The sequence below is a fragment of the Esox lucius genome, chromosome 11 (genome assembly GCF_011004845.1).
Source record: "Esox lucius isolate fEsoLuc1 chromosome 11, fEsoLuc1.pri, whole genome shotgun sequence".
In the NCBI taxonomy this organism is placed as follows: Eukaryota; Metazoa; Chordata; class Actinopteri; order Esociformes; family Esocidae; genus Esox; species Esox lucius.
This window is the reverse complement of record NC_047579.1, coordinates 905,782-926,618: the sequence shown is the minus strand read 5'-3', so window position 1 is coordinate 926,618 and position 20,837 is coordinate 905,782. Positions and strand designations below refer to the sequence as shown.

Below are 20,837 nucleotides of genomic sequence, written 5' to 3'. Positions count from 1 at the left end.
GCCCCGGCGTACTCTGTCCGCTCCATCATCGACTCGAGGCGCCGGGCGGGGGGCCTCCAGTACCTCGTGGAGTGGGAGGGGTACGGCCCGGAGGAGCGGAGCTGGGTTCCGGTGAAGGACGTCCTGGCTCCCGTCCTTGTCCGCGACTTCCATCGGCGTCGGCCGGACCGCCCTGCTCCGCGCCCCCCGGGTCGGCCCCGAGGCCGGCGTCAGGGGGGGGGTACTGTGACAACTGCGACCTCTGCTGGTTCACCTCCCCCTGCAGTGGGCGGGCCCCAGCGGTCGACGTCACCGGCCTTCTGACACCACCGTCTGCTCATCATACATTTCACCTGTGTCCCGTTTAGTGCACCTGTTCCTCATCATCGCTGTTTCCCCCCGGTATATATGTTCCCTCTGCTCCCCCTGTCTTTGTGTGTGATTGTCTCTGTCTATGTAGAAAGAGCTGTGCGACGCTTCGTGTATATAGATACATATATACGTGTTCACTCTGGATAGAAATAAATATCCTTCTACCACGCCATTCTCCTGCTCCTCCTTGTTCCACCCACCGAAGCCGTGACAGATATCATACGTTTCCTGTAGTTCTTGACCAGGTTTGCACACACTGCAGCAGGGATTTTGAGCCACTCCTCCATATAGACCTTCTCCAAAACCTTTAGGTTTCGGTGCTGTCGATGGGCAATACTGACTTTCAGCTCCCTCCAAAGATTTTATATAGGGTTCAGGTCTGGAGACTGGCTAGGCCACTCCAGGACCTTGAGATGCTTCTTACGGAGCCACTCCTTAGTTGCCCTGGCCGTGTGTTTCAGGTCGTTGTCATGCTGGAAGATCCAGCCACGTCCCATCTTCAATGCTCTTACTGAGGGAAGGAGGTGTTTGGCCAAGATCTTGTGATACTGTCGTGGAAAACCCAAGTCCACAACGAATAAAACAAAGAGCACTTCAACTCAGAAACTTGTGAATCCAATCGACTTTAATGAAAGATCATACAAGAATGACAGACATTAAAGCCAGGTCCTTCTGCAGATACACCCCCTCCTACTGAGCTCAGGACCGTGGCTTTTATACAAAAACTTCTACCCAGAACGCCATCTGACCATCTTTTAGGAGTCCCCTGAGGTGGGGCCCTCTTCCTTGTTCTCTGTATGTTCTTTAATTAAGATGTGCTTACTCTTGACAAACTTATGGTTCATTTTTGGGTCGCCCCTCCAATGAACTCACAACCGTCGTAAATTTTCAGGTTCGCAACTGTCCGTGTGCCGGACATGTATCCTTTTAGGGAGTCTTCCTGTGGCGACCCCTGGGTCAACATGTACACATGTGCACACCTCATTGTAAGGGCCCGGCTCACTGTTCAACTGCGTGGGTGGGTGGAATATGTCACGTGGGAGTATGCTGCCGGTATGTCTGGGCTTTACATTGGTGACCTTTCTTAGGCAGCAGTGTATTAGAAGCTTGAACTTAAACATGTATAATGATATATTCATAAACTTAAACTTAAACATGCATAATGATATATTCATAATTCGTGGGATTATAAGTAAGTAGATAGAAATTCTCTCACATATCCCCCCTTAGTGGCTTCATAAAGCCACTTAAATTTGGGCCTAAGACCGTCAGATGAGGAGGAGTATCTCAGTATCCATGTGGGAGTTGAAATCAACTCAAACATTTTATCACCTAACTCCTTGTCGCCTGTCGGCCCCAGAAGCTGGGAGCCAAACCTCTTCCCCTCCGTTTGACTGAGTGGAAGTAAAAGACTCACCAACCTTTCCAATCTATGGGATATGGGTGTGTGTAAGCGTGTGCAGGTTTCTTTGTTAGCCTTAGCAAAATGTGGTGTTTCAATTGAGTATAAAGATAAGCAAAGCAAATAGATGAACTAACCTAGGATTATATATGAATAATTGTTAAAACAAGATAGATCAAATATTCCGTATCACATGAGGTAGAATGACCTGAGATGATAACAGAGAACAGACTTTCAGACAGTATCATACAAATAAAAATTACAGGAGAAATACAAACAGATGGAAAATATACAAAGGTTTGCGTCTCCCTTAATACTCTTTAGTCCGCGGTCCCAACATCAACCTTATTAGGGGTCAATCCCATTAAAAGATCAATATTCAACGGTACACAGTCCTTTCCGGCACACAGGGGACAGTCCCCTCTTTGGCAAAGAGCACAGTTGTAGGGCTCAGGATGATGATAGTGTCCTTCCTTAGCAGGGCATTCTTTGCTGCAGTACTGGCAACTGTCCATTCTATACGGACATGGATAGTGTCTGCGTGATGTCTTGTCATAGAGGGCATGGCTCCCCGGAGGATCAGAGGAGTTGCTCTTGTTCACTTTATCCACGTCAACATAGACCTCTCCCATTTCTTCATACAACTGGTTCACGAAGGCCTCCATCACGGGAATATTCAGGTTTGGTAGTCCCTTCATGCCTGCAAGAGAAGAAGAAGGACAGTGCCGCCTTGCGACGGGGTCAGTTGGCTGCTCGTACAATGGTTCACCGCTCATGTCACAAGGTGCTCCATTTACGTTAACATACTGTCCAGGATGTCCAGCACGAGGGTTGACCAATGGACTGTTTGAGTCTGAATCTGAGTCGTGAGTTCCCTGCAGCAGCATTTGAGTGTTCACAGTCCGGGTCAGGTATATTTTGAGGAGAGGGATGACACAGCATGAGCCTAATGCGAGTAAAACCAAGACTATCACCATAACTATTCCTGCTTTAGTGAGGATAGCTCCCCATCTGCCGAAAGAATGTTCTAACCAATCCCAAGCATGAGCGTCTCTACCTGCGTTATCTTTAACTTCCTGTCTCAATCGTTTTAGCTTAACCATGGCCTGAGTGAAGGTGCCGTCTGGTGCAGTATTATTAGGTATAAAAGTACAACACTGTTCCCCAAACATAATACAGACTCCGCCCCTTTCTGCTAGGATCCAATCTAAAGCCTGCCTATTCTGCCATGCCATTTTACTCGTAGCACGTAACTGCTCACCTAGGGCAGACAGAGCTGCATCAGTGTAATTAATAAACCTTTGCTGATTGTAATAGATATAATTAATCCACTCCGTATTCTTATTGGGTGTTATCCATAAGAATATGGATTCAAGCCCCGAGGTGATCTCACTCCTGGCCTTAAATTCATTAGGGATCCCTCGTGGCTGTCCTATTGCATCAATGACAACCACTGGGTCTGGTGTATATGCCCTTCTTACTCGGGACTTAACTAGTGTTTCCTCAGTTTGTTGAACTTCTTCTGGAGATGAGAAAACACGGGGAATTATTGACACATCCTGTGCCACTCTTACCCTGGCGCAGGTGCCAGACCATCCTTTGGGCAGCACGGGCCTTAGTTTTCCTCCCCCGCATATCCAGAATATGTCGGCTATAGCCTGGTCTTGGTCTAGGTAGATGCTTCTTATTCCTCTTCTCTGAGCTAGAGTGAATTCTTTTCCTGACTGAGCAATGTTTAGCTCCCCTTTATTCAAATTAATAAGTGTTTTGCACTTGAGAAAATGTCCCACCTTAACAGTCCCTGTGGCATAGTAACATTCATGTCTACCTAATATTTTTACATCTCCCTCAGGGAGAGTGTGTTCAGCTATTGTCTTACTTATTCTGATATTCAATTCTTGACACTCTACCGTTGTTTCAAGGCGTGAACGTGAGTTCCTCATTTCATTTTGGAGTTTCTTATTTCCCAACCATGCTAAACATGTTGCTGCACACGGTTTATATAGCCGGTTGTCATCTGTCCCATTTTTCCATAATTCAAACTTCTCTTTCAGACAAGACTGCCATCCCTCCTTTATGGGGACTACTACCATATTAGCCAAGCCTGCTCTAGAGCATATTAAACAATCTTCCATTTCGTGCTGCCTGGCTGTATATTGAGCCCATCTGTACCATCCGTATTTCTTAAATACCTCGATATGATCATCCTCCACTCTTACCGTGGGACTCTGAGTGGGTACCTCAAGCAAGGCCTGTTCTACCGTGGGCACGGGAAGCCAGCTCCACCCTGCCGTGGCCCCTGGGGTAGCTTGCCGTCCTGCCCTGGATGCAGGGGCTAAAGGCTCCTTCCCTAATGCCACTGGAGGAGGTGACTCCTCCCCTGAACCGCCCTCGTCTGGGTTCCACCACGCTATCGGGTAGCTCTTGGTGCCGTCTGGGAATCTAGCAATGGTTAGTTGAAGAGACAACTGGTGTTCGTTATTATGTTGTACAGTTATATCCCATTTGCCCCTTGTCTCATGTACAGTGATCACACATTCACCTGAGGACCAGGTTCCTCGACCGTATGAGACACTATCTGCCCATGAACATAGTGTTTTCCCACTCTGAGAGTGTACCGTTATTGTTCTCTGGGCTTCATCCCTGGCTTTAACAGGCATTCTAACTTCTCTAGCCTCGAGTACACTCCATGATCTATTTTCCCTTTTCCCTCGTTTCACATTCTGAGTTGTAGTATTTACCCTACTTCCATCTTGAACACTTACTGCCCTCGGTCTTCTCCAGAGCAGGGAGGTCTCGGGGTCTGTACTGCCTAATTCTCTATCCCACGCTAGACCCCATTCCTCCCCGCTCCTTTTGCCCCAGCCTCTCTCTTTTTTTGATAAGGTGGGTTTTACTCTTTCAAACAACAGTTCCGCTTCGGCTCTGGTGACAGAAGCCGTCACATTCACTGTACACTTCCTTTGACTACACTTTACCAAGTACTTTACTCTTTGATCCTTCTCTCTTTCTTGCGGGCCACATTCTCCTTTTCTACTGCTCCCCACAACATTCCATTGTTCCCTACTTTCTTCTACCCTTCCTAACCATATAGCTTCATTCTTGGTACCAAATCCAACTGTGTTAATGTAGACTGTGATTTCTACGTCTGCAATCACCAGACGGTGGGGCAATATCCCCGCTAACAATGCTGCTGTACATACCTCATTCCTCCTGTCAAGGTCTGTGTCGGGGCTACTAGAGTCAGAAATAAATGAAATTGTGTTAGTCAAAGTCGGTGAGACCAGCGGTAAGGTGTTGTCTCCTACTGGTGTCGGGCGGGCGTGGCCCCCCTTAGGTCTCTTCTGTGGTGGCACCAATTGCAGGATCTGCTCCGTTGTTGTTTGTACATTCTCCCCTGGAATCTGTAACACAGACCATAGCCCCAGAGCTGTCAACAGCAGACTGAGCATGAGCATTCTCCACTCCCACGTCTGGTTCCTTTCTGCTGGGCTCAGACTTCTCCGGCTGAGGTACCAGTTCCTCTGGTGCTGAGGGTGCCACGCCTTCCCCCTCTTGGCTTTCACTCCCGCCTGGAAGATCAGCATTCTCATCCTCCTCATGTTGTCCCACTCCTTGTGGAACCTTGGTGCAGTGGTTGAGGTGATACCAGGTGTCGCTGCCCTCTACGCGTACTGCCGTCGTCGTGGCCTGGGTCACTCTGTAGGGGCCTTCTCTCCTTGGCTCGTTCCACCTCCTCCTGTAGACCTTGATGTAGACCTGGTTTCCTGGAACCACCGCCCTGGGCTGATCGTCCTCGGGCTCCGGGACCCGCGCCTTTTCCTGTTTGTGAATGAGCTCATGTATAGTAGTTAGTTGTCTGATATATTCTCTGAATTCCAGTTCCAACTGCTCCAGCGGAGGCCCTTCATGGGGGCCTCGAAGCACAGGCACTGGCATGGGTCGACCCGTAAGCATTTCATGCGGTGTTAGATGCGTGGTTCTGTTAGTTTCCATGCGACAACTCATTAGTGCTATTGGTAGAGCATCAACCCAATTCAATCCTGCACTGGCACAAATTTTACTGATCTTGGCCTTCAGAGTGCCATTTGCTCTTTCTACCATTCCCTGGGACTGGGGGTGGTAGACACAACCTAGCCTCTGCTTGATGTTAAGATGTTGAATCACCTGTTTCAATGTTCTCTGAATAAAAGCTGACCCATTGTCAGAACTGATTTCTGTTGGTATACCAAATCTGGGCATCACCTCCCTTGTCAGGAACTTTATTACCGTTCCTGCTCCCTGGTCCTTCGAGGGAGTTGCTTCTATCCATCTGCTAAACCTGTCAATTACCACCAGCATGTACCGTTTTCCATAGATTGGTCTGATCATATCCACATAGTCCATGACTAAATGTCTGAACGGTCCTTCAGGTGTAGGAATGTGACCCAATGGCGTCACCATTCCCTTCCTTATATTATTTTTTGCACATACTGCACACTCTGCGAGGGCCACATCTACCGTCGCCTGCATGTATGGTGACCAAAACCCCTGGCGGGTAAGCATCCTCATTATCTCGCCCCTTGCGCAATGGTCAAAACCATGCGCATTATTGATCAAAATTCTAAGGAGAGCTGTGGGTGCCACTAAGAGACCCGTATGGGTCCGCCACAAGCCTGCAGCATCAGTGGTAGCACCCCTCTGTAGCCACAACTGTTTCTCATACACATTGGCCATTTCTTGCATGCGAATCACATCAGACATAACAGGTGCTGCCTCAACCAATATCAAGGGAGCTAGGATAGCTGAATGACACTTAGATGCTAGTTTAGCGGCCTCATCAACAGCGTTATTACCCTGAATTATGTAGCTGTTGCCTTTCCTATGTGCCTGACATTTAACGATAGCTACCTGGCGTGGGAGCAACAGCGAACCCATCAGATCTTGGATGTGCTCATGATGCAGAATCGGTGAGCCATCAGTTTTCTTAAAGCCCCTTTGCTTCCACACAGCCCCAAATAGATTGCATACCCCGTGTGCATAAGCAGAGTCTGTGTAAATGTTAGCTACTTTACCCTCCCCTTCTCTGCATGCAGCTGTCAACGCTTTGAGTTCAGCTAGTTGAGCAGAACACGGTTGCGGACAGGTTTGACTTACGATCGTGTGAAATTGACCCTGAGAGTCCATCCTGACCACAGCAAATCCTGCGTGATTGCCGTCTATGTCTCTGTAACAGGAACCATCCACAAATAACTCTTCCTCTGCCCCCGGAATGGGGAGTGAGAGAAGGTCGGGTCGAAGTCTGGTAAAGGTTAATGACTCGGCCACACAGTCATGAGGCTCTCCCTCAAATTCCAGGGGAATTCTTTCTGCTGGATTTACAGTGGTGCATTTCTTAATGGTGATGTCAGGGTAAGTCAACAAAGGCAAGTAGTCAAGAAGCCTAGCATTAGTCAATACAAACTTTCCTCGCTCTATCAGCTCCGTTACTTTATGATGGGTGTGAATAATTACTGGATAGCCCATGGTGATGGTGGATGCTTTGTCATATGCATATTGAACCGCTGCTAGACCTTGATAGCAGGGTGGATACCCTTGTGCTACTGAGTCAAGTTTCGTGCTGTAATACGCTATGGGTTGTTTCCTCCTGCCACTACACGTGTCCTGCATTAATACTGCTGAAGCGTAACCCTCGGCCCTGTTGGCAACATACAACAAGAATGGTTTCGTGTAGTCAGGTGTTCCTAGAGCGGGAGCAGACTGCATATCCTGTTTAATGGTTTCAAAAGCTGCCAAAGCATCACAGTTCCAGTGCAACTTGGCACTGAGCTGCTGCTGTCCCACCTCTTTCATAAGCCCCCTGAGAGGAGAAACCTTAAGGGCATAGTCCTCTATCCAATCAGAACTGAACCCTGTCATTCCCAAGAATGTCATCATTTGACTCACTGTTTGGGGAAGTGGTGCACTACTCAATCCTTCTAACTGAGTTGGGGAGATGGCTTTTGTCTGGTGAGCGATGGTTCTTCCCAGATATTCAACTTCTGTCTGACAATATTGGAGCTTCTTTCGTGACACTTTGTGACCCCCCTCAGCTAATCTTTGCAACACCTTTATGGAATCTGCATGGCATTGTTCCAAGGTGGGAGCACATATCAGTAGGTCATCGACATACTGAAGTAGTGTTCCCTCCAGGACAAGCTCCTCTAAGTCTGCTTTGAGGACCTGATTGAAAATGTGTGGGGAGTGTTTAAACCCTTGTGGCAGTCTCGTATATCTATATTGCTTACCACCATAGGTGAAAGCAAACAAATGTCTACACTCTACTGCCAAAGGAACGCTGAAGAAGGCGCCACATAAATCTATAACACTGAAGAACTTAGCCTCCGGAGGGATGTTGGTTAGTAGTGTGTGGGGGTTCGGGACCTCAGCTAAGCAGTCTTCCACTATGTCATTAATGGGCCGTAGATCATGAACCAGTCTCCACTTCTGCTTATCTGCTTTTAGAACAGGGAACAAAGGTGTGTTACAATCGCTAACTGTTTCCTCGAGCACGTCTGCCTCTGCTAGACCCTCAATGGTGGGCTCAATACCTGCCACCGCCTCTGGTTTCATGTGATACTGCCTTTTCCATACTGGCTTAGCCCCTGGCTTTATTTTAATAAATACAGGGCTAGCTGACTTAACAAGTCCTACATCTGTGTCATGTTGAGACCACAACTGTTCTGGAACTATCCGCTCCATCCCTTCCCGTAACTGTTCCTGCCTGTCTGCCGCTTTCCCCATCTGCACTTGCTGACCTGTACCAACTTCAACTTCCTGAGGCTCTCCAACAATATCTGCAAAACAAAGGATTTTAATGAGATCATTTTCAGGAGAGCAAAAGATTAGAGGATTGTCTGTCTTAACCCATGCGACTTGCGTTGCCTGTTTCATCATTGGGCCCAGATCTTTGGCTTTGAACCCATCGTTTACTAACAGTGTGATATGGGGGACTGATCCAGGTACATCAAACCAGTCAGCTATCAGGGTTGACCCCTCAGCATCTGTTACTTCCATGGCCGCACCCTGTTTACCAATGACAAAGTACTGAGATACAGCGTGAGCTGGCTTACCGTTCACAGCGTCCAACCACAATTGTTCAAAAATGTGTTCCTGATAAGGATCATATTTTAGCGTGCAATGGTAGGCTAGTGTTGGCAGTCTGGCCCGTGGTAATTGTGCTTCAATGTAGGAACCCCATTTAACAGTGACTTCTCTAACAGCGCTTTCTATGTTCCCAATCCAGTACACATTAGCCAGTGGTGCCTGGTGAAGCGACATCTGAGTTTTGATCCCTATGTTATCTATGATTATTCCATCAGGTGAACACTGAATTTGTAGCCCCAACCTGCACAGGGCGTCCCTACCTAATAAGTTTACAGGAGTATGTTCCGCTATCAAAATAGGAATTTCTATCGAGCGTCCGCTCGTGGCTAGTTTGACTGGGGTTGTCATGGGTATAAGCTGCGCTTGTCCCGAGAATCCTATTGTCTTAGCATATTTTCCTGACCTGGGGAGATGAGAGGCATATTTTGGACTTATACAAGTGTAAGTAGCTCCAGTGTCTACCATCATTGGTGTGTCTCTATCATTAATATGAACCTGCAGCATCGGTTCCTCGTCAGCCTGTGATGTTAATACTACAAGCTGACCCTCCCCCGTAGGACTCTCTGGGCCTCCTCAGTATCGCTGGTTTGGTCCTGCATAGGGATTTACAGGACCTCGGTTGGGTGGGCCTGACTGTTGCTGCCAAATCCTTGGGGCCTGGTTGCCCCCCTGCCAACTTTGACCGCTAGCGGCCGGGTTAAATGCAGTGGCTTCCCATGGATTCTGTGGACAGAATCGTCTAATGTGTCCCTCTTGGTTACATCCCCAACAGGCTCCCCTCGGGGCTCCTGGCCCACTCAAATTCTGAGGTGGATATCTTCCGTTATTCTGAGGTTGATACCCTCCTCTATTCTGGTATTGTTTTGGGGGCTGTGAGTACACATTTGCTACTGGGTTTTGGGGAGGTACATACATAGCCTGTGGCTGTTGTGCTGGGTGTTGACCTCCCTGGAGGACAGGCGCCATTGCGTATTCCTCAGGTGGGGTCTCTGTAGTAACTGGGGCCTGGGACTTTTTCCTTTTTGTCAGGTCATCAAGCTGTAATTGGGTGAGTTTTCTCTGAATGTCTTTACCCTGTTCAGCCAATTTCTTTTCGTTTTGTCTGTATCTGTCAACAGCATGAACGAAATAGTCTCTGAACTCTTTGTGAGTCTTTGAAGTGGTCAGCCCCACAGCATCCTCCAGCTTGGTTCTTATGGGAGTCGGCATAGCTTCCACCAACGCTTTCCTGAACATATGGGACACAAGTTTGTCAGTTTCTGGGTCATGTTCAGTTTCCATTCTCCACCTATCTGCCTGCTTCTGTAGGTATTCAGCAGGACTGTCTGTGTCTCCCAGTGGAGCCCCTCTCAAAACATCAGTGTCCACCACAGCAGGGAACTCGTCCCTCAGGGCCTTCCACAATAAATGTCTGTAGGGATCAAAGGATCGTCCATCTCCGACAACACTCCCGATTGTCCATGCCATGCCACCATCTTTGAGCACCGCCTCCGCTTTGGTCGTACCCAGCACTCTGACCAACAAAGCCTTAATGTCCCCCGCTGCCAGTATTTTACCCGTAGTCAATTCTTCTAGTGTTCTAATCCATTTTCCAGCCCCATTATGGAGATTAGGCAATTTCACAACTAGTCCCTCCATGTCCTGAGTTGGCCATGGTACATAATGATGTTGATGCCCTTTGACTAAGATAGGTGCCATGTTGGTGTATTGTCTGGGTGTCCTCAATGAGTGTGTGCTTCTTAGTCTACCCTTTGGCTCCCTACCGTAAGGGCTGGGAGCAGCTGCAGCCCCCCCATATTCTCCCTCGTACTGCCCCTGTTCTTCTTCTGCCTGACTGTCTGAGTCACCCTGTGGATCTGACTCCTCCCACTGTGACTCCCTGAGTTGCTCTACTAGTTCGTCAAGTCTGCGTTCACAACTTTTGGCCTTGCTTTCCTTAATTCTAGATCTCTCTCCTCTTGTCTTATTACACTCCAACCATTCTAGGCATTCTTTATAACAGTCTACTTGAATGGGAGGCTTTCCCTTAGGCCGTCTGCTCTTCCCCGAAGCGAAAGAGGAAGACGCCAGGGGCCTGTCCCTTTCCAACTCAACATCCCCCTTGATTGTCACTACCCCAGACACCAGAGGACACTGTGCACCCTTATAGGGTGGGGGCTCATCAATCCATTTAACTTTTTCTGCTGTCCTTTCCTCATCTTTCTGTAACATACGGCGGGCCTGAGCCAAACTGGCTAACTGGCCCCTTCCTTCCTCCAGAAACATTTTCATAACCTCCTGTTCCTTTTCACGTTTAAGCTTGCGTTTGTTACTCTGATCATTAACCTTATAATATGTAATCAAACTTTCCATTTGTTCACACAGGGCCACATCAAAAGTTCCGTCTTTGGGCCATTTAGTCATCAATTTTTTAGTTCGCTTTTCTAATGTTTTAGATACTGCTTTAATTTGTTCCTCACACAACGGGAACCGTTTAGCCAATAGTTGTATGGGTGTGTTCGCCATGTTTAAAGCTAGATGGTTGAACTTTGCTACTATTCTTGTCTATTCCTACTGCTTCCTTGGACCTTTGTCCTGTCTGAGTTTCAGGCTTGTTCAGAATTTATTATCAGCGTGCTCCCAGATGCTGTCCCAGGAGTATTAAACTTTTCTGGGAAGATTGCCAAGTTTTTCCTTACTCACTCCTCTCCTGGGTGCAGCTGCTTTCGACTCCCTGACCTGGGTTGTGCTAACAGTACGGGAGTAAATACCCGTTGATCCGTGAAACTGCCAGCGGATGCTAATGTCCCTAAGACACGGACCTGACCGTGCTTGATGACAGTTCACAAATAAACTCCTGAATAAATGTATCACTACCCGTTTTTCTTTTAGAACCACACTTCTTCAGTTGGACTGTATATTTGTCTAATAATGGGCTCGTCTAAATCTGGTTGACTGGACCAGAGTCTAGTTCCTCCCGACGTGATCCAAATTACCTGTACTCCGATTGATTCAGAGTAATCGTGGCTTTCTAACAATTGTCTCGTGGTTGTGTGATACTTCTCAACCACACAGTATTCAAATATCTGGGCCAGGAATAAATGTACAGAAGTGTCGGCGGGTCCTGTAAATATGTTGTGGTTTATATCACTGCAAAATTTACGTTTCATGAATATCCTAGAGGTAGTGACCCCCTCATTCATTTCGCTATTCACCAATAATAGTCACAAAACAATTTCTGAATTACACAGCCAATTACTCAAAAATTACAGCAAATTCGCCAATTGCTCCTTATAACAGCACTCTCCGCAAGTATTCAGCCGCTCTTGGCTTTTACACCTCTAAGCGCACAACTTCTCTTTCCTTCTCACACTTCTCCACACTCACACACTCGAGTACCCTTTCAGACGCTCATCTCTCATACATACATTCGTCATATTTGTTTCACACTTTTTCATACAGAAATCTGTCTTTATCACTCCCAATCTTTCACATACATTTACACAGGCCTTTTCACAAACATATATTGACACAACGCATATATAGATTACTTAACACACAAAACCCTAATCTTTTTCATACACTCTCACAGACCTAGTTAACCACTTTAACCAGCTCCGTGTATCTCATTCGAACCCGCACGTGTCTACAGGGTTTCTGTCACTCTCCCGATGGGGGAATGATCCTGCCAGACAGTATCTCTTACACACTTAGACACCCAACCGCGGGTTTGTCTTACCCCTGCCAGTTGCTGTCAACACCCACTCCCACAGGCCACCTTACCAGGCAGTGCCTTTTCCACAGACCCTCGCAGGCCGTTGCTGAGGCTACTGTGTCAAGTCGTGAGCTGATCACACACACGCCAACCAGTCGTTACCCCAGCTACCTTACCAAAGTACTCTGTGCGCACCAACCCGCAGGTTTTTAACCTGTGCTGTCTCCCCGGGACAGGCACTCATACCCAACACCTGCCGGCCCTTTCGTCCGCCCCAGGCGTTCTATCTAATAGCAGTCGCCGGTCCTTCTCTCCCGCCCGTCCTTAACTGCACCTGCCGGACCTCTTGTCCGCCCCAGGATTTCTATCTAATAACAGCCGCCGGTCCTTCTCTCCCGCCCGTCCTTAACTGCACCTGCCGGACCTCTTGTCCGCCCCAGGATTTCTATCTAATAACAGCCGCCGGTCCTTCTCTCCCGCCCGTCCTTAACTGCACCTGCCGGACCTCTTGTCCGCCCCAGGATTTCTATCTAATAACAGCCGCCGGTCCTTCTCTCCCGCCCGTCCTTAACTGCACCTGCCGGACCTCTTGTCCGCCCCAGGAATTTCTATCTAATATCAGCCGCCGGCCCTTCTCTTTCTCTCGTCCGTCCTTGGCTACACCTGCCGGACTTCTTGTCCGCCCCAGGAATTTCTATCTAATAACGACTTATTTACAATGTTATAACATGTGATGAATTGGATCCAAAAGTTCCATGTGCCTTTAACAAAACTGTATTCTTTCAAGGTTCATTAAATTTGGGAAGACCAGTGCTAGATGTCCCACCATAGAGTCATGAGATCTGAATTACACAAACATTTTAACTAAAAGCAAAATTGCTTACCTTTGTTGTGGCCACCGTTTGTGTAACTCAGTCCAATTCCTCCCAGGCAGTTCAGTCAGGCACCTCTGTCTCTGTCCATCTCCTGGCTAGCTCGCCAATTATGTCGTGGAAAACCCAAGTCCACAACGAATAAAACAAAGAGCACTTCAACTCAGAAACTTGTGAATCCAATCGACTTTAATGAAAGATCATACAAGAATGACAGACATTAAAGCCAGGTCCTTCTGCAGATACACCCCCTCCTACTGAGCTCAGGACCGTGGCTTTTATACAAAAACTTCTACCCAGAACGCCATCTGACCATCTTTTAGGAGTCCCCTGAGGTGGGGCCCTCTTCCTTGTTCTCTGTATGTTCTTTAATTAAGATGTGCTTACTCTTGACAAACTTATGGTTCATTTTTGGGTCGCCCCTCCAATGAACTCACAACCGTCGTAAATTTTCAGGTTCGCAACTGTCCGTGTGCCGGACATGTATCCTTTTAGGGAGTCTTCCTGTGGCGACCCCTGGGTCAACATGTACACATGTGCACACCTCATTGTAAGGGCCCGGCTCACTGTTCAACTGCGTGGGTGGGTGGAATATGTCACGTGGGAGTTTGCTGCCGGTATGTCTGGGCTTTACATTGGTGACCTTTCTTAGGCAGCAGTGTATTAGAAGCTTGAACTTAAACATGTATAATGATATATTCATAAACTTAAACTTAAACATGCATAATGATATATTCATAATTCGTGGGATTATAAGTAAGTAGATAGAAATTCTCTCACAATACGTGGCCCCATCCATCCTCCCCTCAATACGGTGCAGTCGTTCTGTCCGCTTTGCAGAAAAGCATCCCCAAAGAATGATGTTTCCACCTCCATGTTTGACGGTTGGGATGGTGTTGGGGTTGTACTCATCCTTCTTCTACCTCCAAACCTGGCGAGTGGAGTTTAGACCAAAAAGCTCTATTTTTGTCTCATCAGACCACATGACCTTCTCCCATTCCTCCTCTGGATCATCCAGATGGTCATTGGCAAACTACAGACGGGCCTGGAAATGTGCTTGCTTGAGCAGGGGGACCTTGCGTCCGCTGCAGGATTTTAATCCATGACGGCGTAGTGTGTTACTAATGGTTTTCTTTGAGACTGGGGTCCCAGCTCTCTTCAGGTCATTGACCAGGTCCTGCCGTGTAGTTCTGGGCTGATCCCTCACCTTCCTCATGATCATTGATGCCCCACAAGGTGAGATCTTGCATGGAGCCCTAGACCGGGAGATTGACCGTCATCTTGAACTTCTTCATTTTTTTAATAATTGCACCAACAGTTGTTGCCTTCTCACCAAGCTTCTTGCCTATTGTCCTGTAGCCCAACCCAGCATTGTGCAGGTCTACAATTTTATCCCTGATGTCCTTACACAGCTCTCTGGTCTTGGCCATTGTGGAGAGGTTGGAGTCTGTTTGATTGAGTGTGTGGACAGGTGTCTTTTATACAGGTAACACGTTCAATCAGGTGCAGTTAATACAGGTAATGAGTGGAGAACAGAAGGGCTTCTTAAAGTAAAACTTACAGGTCTGTGAGAGCTGGAATTCTTACTGGTTGGTAGGTGATCAAATGCTTATGTCATGCAATAAAATGCAAATTACTTATAAAAAAATCATACAATGTGAAAATGACAGACCTCTACATGCTTTGTAAGTAGGAAAACCTGCAAAATCGGCAGTGTATCTCCTTCTCCACTATAAATCGTTGTTGTTGTTATGAGGAATGTATTTTCTGAATTTTCCCAGTCTCCTCACGTTTTAAACTACACCTGTGGTGTACCTGGTTTGGGGGCCCCGTTGCGGTCCCTGTCCTTGTCCATCTGGTCATGCTTCTGACCTAGTCTAAATTTAAATAGACTCTGGATTTAGCCCACATGCATTTATTAATTATTCCAATTGGACTCTTAATATCTCCCCCAGCACAGCCAGAAGAGGACTGGTCACCCCTCTGAGCCTGGGTCCACTCTAGGTTTGTTCCTAAATTTCGGCTTTCTTAGGGAGATTTTCCTAGCCACTGAAATTCAACACTACTCTTGTTTGCTCCTGCGGTTTAAGGCCAACTGTTTTTGTAAAAAGGGCTTTATGAATACATTTGATTGATTGATTGTATCAAATACTTGTTCTCCACACTGTAACACTCGTCCGAGGTGCCTATCAGCTGTTGTAAAATATCAAACATAGACACATCAATGCAATCATAAATTACCAAGTCACTGGACATGCATACGTCATTCCAGAAGTTCCGCCCTAATACACGTCATACAGGAAGTCCATAGGTCACACCGGAAGTCCCACCCAGCATAGTGGATGTCCCACCCACCTGTCAAATAAATCTGGAAGCCCTTCCCACCAGGATCATAAATCACCAAAGTGTCACATTATACTCTACATTTACAACTGGTCTGGTCTGGCCTGTGATCTGGTCTGGCCTGGAACTTGGATCTTGAGGGCTAGTGACTTAAAGAACCAATATCAAAATATATCTGACCCTGTTGCCCCTTCTGTGTCACTTACCACTACTGATTCCTATTTGGTGGTTTGTCTTTGCTCTCACAATGGAGGATTGGCTTTAAGAGGAGTGTCCTTGCCTTTTCTTTTTCAAGTGGAGAGTTATGGTTGAGATGTGTTGGAAGGAAGATCATCTTCCTCCTCCTGAGTCTGTTGAGGAGGATGATGACCTGAGTCTTTTTGATTCATTTATGAAAGAACAACAAATTAGTTGAAAAGGCTTTTTTAAATTTTTTATTATATATAAGATATTTTACTTGAGTAATTGTCTATTTGGATATATTTTACTCACTTGATACTTTCCTACATCAGGCTAAAGTAATAAAATAAAAAACTAATATTTTCTCACTTGATGTGTTGTCAGCCTCTTTGGCATTCTGGCTCCAGGTCAATGTTGAAGTCTGATGTCACACATGATTTCTCCCACCGCTCTGCAATCTTGTGAAAATATTCTGTAACAGATGACAAGGGTCATGCATGGTTAATGAAGGTAATAAAAATTATTATATATGTGTAGTATTACAAATACATACATTCGAAAGATAAATACAGCTGTAAACAGGATATTACCTGTTTCAAAGAGTACTCGTGCTGGGTATTGCTTCCATAATTTGACTGGTTCTGGGGAGATCTGAACAGTGTTTAAAATCGGGCTTTGTCAGCATAAGGGGGCCACAATGCAAGACCATGGGAATACCACTACATTGCCACTGTTCCAACTGTACATTTGGGTAAACATGTAAATTCCTGTTAGCAAGATTAAAAGCAGCACAAAATCGCCTCATGTAAACAAAAGAGTGGCGCACATTCTGACGTTAAACCGGAGATTAAAGAGGCGCACCGACATTACAAGTCAAAATCTCAGTTTTCCCTGTAAACACGGAAAACTGAGTTTCTGAATATCTTCACCTTGAAACTAGTTTTTCAAAAGGTTTGTTTTCAGTTACCTAAAATGCAGTTTGCGTTTGGACAAAAGGCAGAAACGCATAGAAAGCCCCAGTTAAAAATAAATACCAGTGTACTTAGCAAGCTAGGTACACTGTGCACATTGTTGTGGTTCACATTATTGGATAGAAAACATTTGCTTACATCCGCATATAACTAAGCTAGCTAACTTGATTTCGAGATAGTTTGTGTACTCACCTTATGGTCTATGAAAATACAATTATTTTGTAGGTCTGTAACGGACTTATATTAAAGACAGTGCAGGATTGTACAGAGAAAACGCAGACCCAGAGTAAACCGCCCATCGCAGACCCATTTGCTGGCCACACATTTCTTATAATCGTTCACATGTACAGCCAACCTCCACTTGACGCTCTAAACCACTTTCGATCTTCCGATCTAATGCCGACCTCGGCAAGACATATGTGTGCTGTCTGGGAGCTAGCTTGCTTACCCGCATGTAGTCTCTTTTTGTGGTTGTTCTCATATGTGAACTACAAACAAACTTACAAATAAACCAACCGACTGTGAGATCGCAGGGGTACAAAGGCCATGGTGGCCGTAGTGCGTACAATGATTTTTGGGGCATCACAGCCAAAGCGAAAGGGCAATGACGGCCATGGCCATCGTGGCAGTCATGAAATTCCTATGCTGGGTGGAGTGGAGCATTACCTTCGCTTTGAGAATGATGAACAGGATTTCCAACAGCTCAACTGTGCACACATGTTCTGGTATGGATTAGCGCAATACCCGTTCCACCGCTTCGTCTGGCCAATTATGTGTAAAACAAATCTCCCAGCCTTAGGAATCTCTCAAACATGATATTAACCAAATGAATGTTCCCCTGAGTGAAATGCCCATTCAGAAAAGCAAACACAGTTAACAGAAAAGTGACAGGTGCCAAGGCTTCCAAATTAATTCTAAAAGCCACTGTTGTTCTGTAAGGAAATTTTTCACTGTATTCTACAGCCGATGTTATGATCACTGTACCTAGGGGCTCACCAAAACGAAGTCACACACACTTTTGTTAAAGGTGTATGTTGACTTGGTAATTCAGTGTCTTACACATTCAATTCAACATCTGTTTAGTAAGAACAATTAACCGTGACTCAATCTCTTTCTCTTACAGAGTTGGATACCCAAGGTCATCAAGAAGAGAGTGTGCACCTCTTTTGTGGAGGATTCCTCTAGGTACCTAATATTTCTGTGTTACTGAGTGGTCCTTTCATCTGAAACAATACAGTTACAGTGTAGTCCCATTATAGTCACAATATTTTAACAATAGTTACATTCCATTTTCAATATAGTCACATTCCAGTTACAAAATTCCGAATACAGTTACAATAGAATAACACAATTGCTATAGTCAAATTACAATTACAATATAGTCATGATACAGTTAAAATTTAGCAGGAGCTCCCCTGCTGCTGTGTTGGCCTAGCAAATGGGTCTTTTTGAATTTAATCTTTTATTAGAATTTATTTTTAGGATGCGCGACTTATAACATGCTTGTCTATAAGAATTTCTGAGTCAGTGCAAACATCCCAGCATCTTTTACAGTTTAATGACAGTTTAATGACATTCTGATTTGTTTTCAGCATATTTTCAGATGCCTAAATAATTAAAGCTACTTTGCACAATGAAAAATCAAACTCAGTGTATTCACAAATCAGTCATAACATTATGAATCCTGACAGGTGAAGTGAATAACAATGACAATCTCGTGTTAGAAGCAAGAAAAATGGGCTAGCGTAAGGATCTGAGTGACTTTGACAAGGTTGTGATGGCCAAGTTGTGATGGCTAGACAACTGGGTCAGAGCATCTCTAATACTGCAGCTCTTGTGGGGTGTTCCTGGTCTGCAGTGGTCAGTACCTATCAAAAGTGGTCCAAGGAAGGAAAAGCGGTGAACCGGTGACAGGGTCATAGGCGGCCAAGGTGCATTGATGCATGTGAGGAGCGAAGGCTGGCCAGTGTGGTCGGATCCAACAGACCAGCTACTGTTGCTCAAATTGCTAAAAAAGTTGATTCTGATAGAAAGGTGTCAAAACACAGTGCATCATAGTTTGTTGCGTATGGGGCTGCGTAGATGCAGACCGGTCAGGGTTCCCATGCTGACCCCTGTCCACTTCTGAAAGTGCCTACAATGGGCATTTGAGCATCAGAACTGGACCATGGAGCAATGGAAGAAGGTGACCTGGTCTTATAAATCACATTTCCTTTTACATCACATGGATGGCCGGTGTGCGTGTGCGTCACTTACCTGAAGAACACATGGCACCAGGATGCACTATGGCAAGGAGTCAATCTGGCGGAAGCAGTGTAATGCTTTAGGTAGTGTTCTGCTGGGAAACCTTGGGTCCTGGCATTCATGTGGATGTTACTTTGACACCTACCACCTGCCTAAGCACTGTTGCAGACCATGTGCACCCTTTCATGGCAATGGTATTCCCTGATGGCATTGGCCTCTTTCAGCAGGATAATGTGCCCCACCACAAAGCAAAAATGGTTCAGGAATGGTGTGAGGAACACAACAACAAATTCAAGGTGTATTCAGAAAATACATTCCTCATAACAACAACGATTTATAGTGGAGAAGGAGATACACTGCCGATTTTGCAGGTTTTCCTACTTACAAAGCATGTAGAGGTCTGTCATTTTCACATTGTATGATGTTTTTATAAGTAATTTGCATTTTAACACCGTGTGAGGAACACAACAACAAATTCAAGGTGTTGACTTGGCCTCCAAATCATCTGTGGGATGTGCTGGACAACCAGGGCCAATCCATGGAGGCCCCACCTTGCAACTGACAGGACTTAAAGGATCTGCTGCTAATGTCTTGGTGCCAGATACCACAGCACACCTTCAGAGGTCTAGTGGAATCCATGCCTTGAGACGTCTGGGCTGTTTATGTGGCAAAAGAGGGACCTACAAAATATTAGGCAGGTGATAATAATGTTATGGCTGATTGGTGTACATAAGTGTAAACAAGCAGCAATTGGTAGAATTATTGAATATTATAGATACATATCTATGTGTAATAAACTACATAGTTAGAATTAAGAAGAAAAATATACAGTTGTGCTCAACAGGTTGCATACCCTTGGAAAATTGGTAATATACACTGAACAATATTATAAATGCAACTTTTTCGTTTTTGCCCCCATTTATCATGAGCTGAACTCAAAGATCTACGACTTTCTCTATGTACACAAAAGACCTATTCCTCTCCAATATTGTTCACAAATCTCTCTAAATCTGTGTTAGTGAGCACTTCTCCTTTGCTGAGGTAATCCATCCACCTCACAGGTGTGGCACATCAAGATGCTGATTAGACAGCATGATTATTGCACAGGTGTGCCTTGGGGGGGGGGGGGGTCGGAAAACCAGTCAGTATCTGGTGTGACCACCATTTGCCTCACGCAGTGCAACACATCTCTTAGCATAGAGCTGATCAGGTTGTTGACTGTGGCCTGTGGAATGTTTGTTTACTCCTCCTCAAATGGCTGTGTGAAGTTGCTGGATATTGGCAGGACCTAGAACACACTGTCGTATAAATTTCATAGCATCAACACATCTCAAAAAAGTTGGGACAAGGCCATGTTTACCACTCTGTGGCATCCCCTCTTCTTTTTATACTGAGGAGACAAGAATTTTGGCCCATTCTTGTCTAATACAGGCTTCTAGTTGCTCAACTGTCTTAGGTCTTCTTTGTCGCACCTTCCTCTTTATGATGCGCCAAATGTTTTCTATGGGTGAAAGATCTGGACTGCAGGCTGGCCATTTCAGTACCCGGATCCTCCTTCTATGCAGCCATGACATTGTAATTGATGCTGTATGCGGTCTGGCATTGTCATGTTGGAAAATGCAAGGTCTTCCCTGAAAGAGACGATGTCTGGATGG

At 45.9% G+C, this 20,837-nt stretch overlaps 2 protein-coding genes across 3 annotated transcripts in view; one reads left to right on the top strand and one right to left on the bottom strand.

The window, feature by feature from the left end:
* LOC105031630 (transient receptor potential cation channel subfamily M member 4) overlaps positions 1-20,837 on the top strand; it is a 166,330-nt gene that overhangs the window by 11,903 nt on the left and 133,590 nt on the right. For both annotated transcript variants that reach the window (XM_034295076.1, XM_034295075.1), the window contains exon 2: positions 18,062-18,123. In XM_034295076.1, coding sequence (XP_034150967.1) covers positions 18,062-18,123 — 62 coding nt within the window. The remainder of the gene's footprint in view (positions 1-18,061; positions 18,124-20,837) is intronic.
* LOC114829948 lies at positions 4,809-13,688 on the bottom strand. Its single transcript, XM_034295077.1, has 2 exons — positions 13,457-13,688; positions 4,809-8,568 (listed from the first exon to the last, which is right to left on the bottom strand). Exon 2 carries the CDS (start codon positions 8,513-8,515, stop codon positions 5,087-5,089), a length of 3,429 nt encoding a protein of 1,142 aa, XP_034150968.1. The 5' UTR covers positions 8,516-8,568; positions 13,457-13,688; the 3' UTR covers positions 4,809-5,086.

Excerpts from the sequence above, each read along its gene's own strand:
- LOC114829948 (XM_034295077.1), bottom strand. The coding sequence starts at position 8,515 with ATGGGGAAAGCGGCAGACAGGCAGGAACAGTTACGGGAAGGGATGGAG.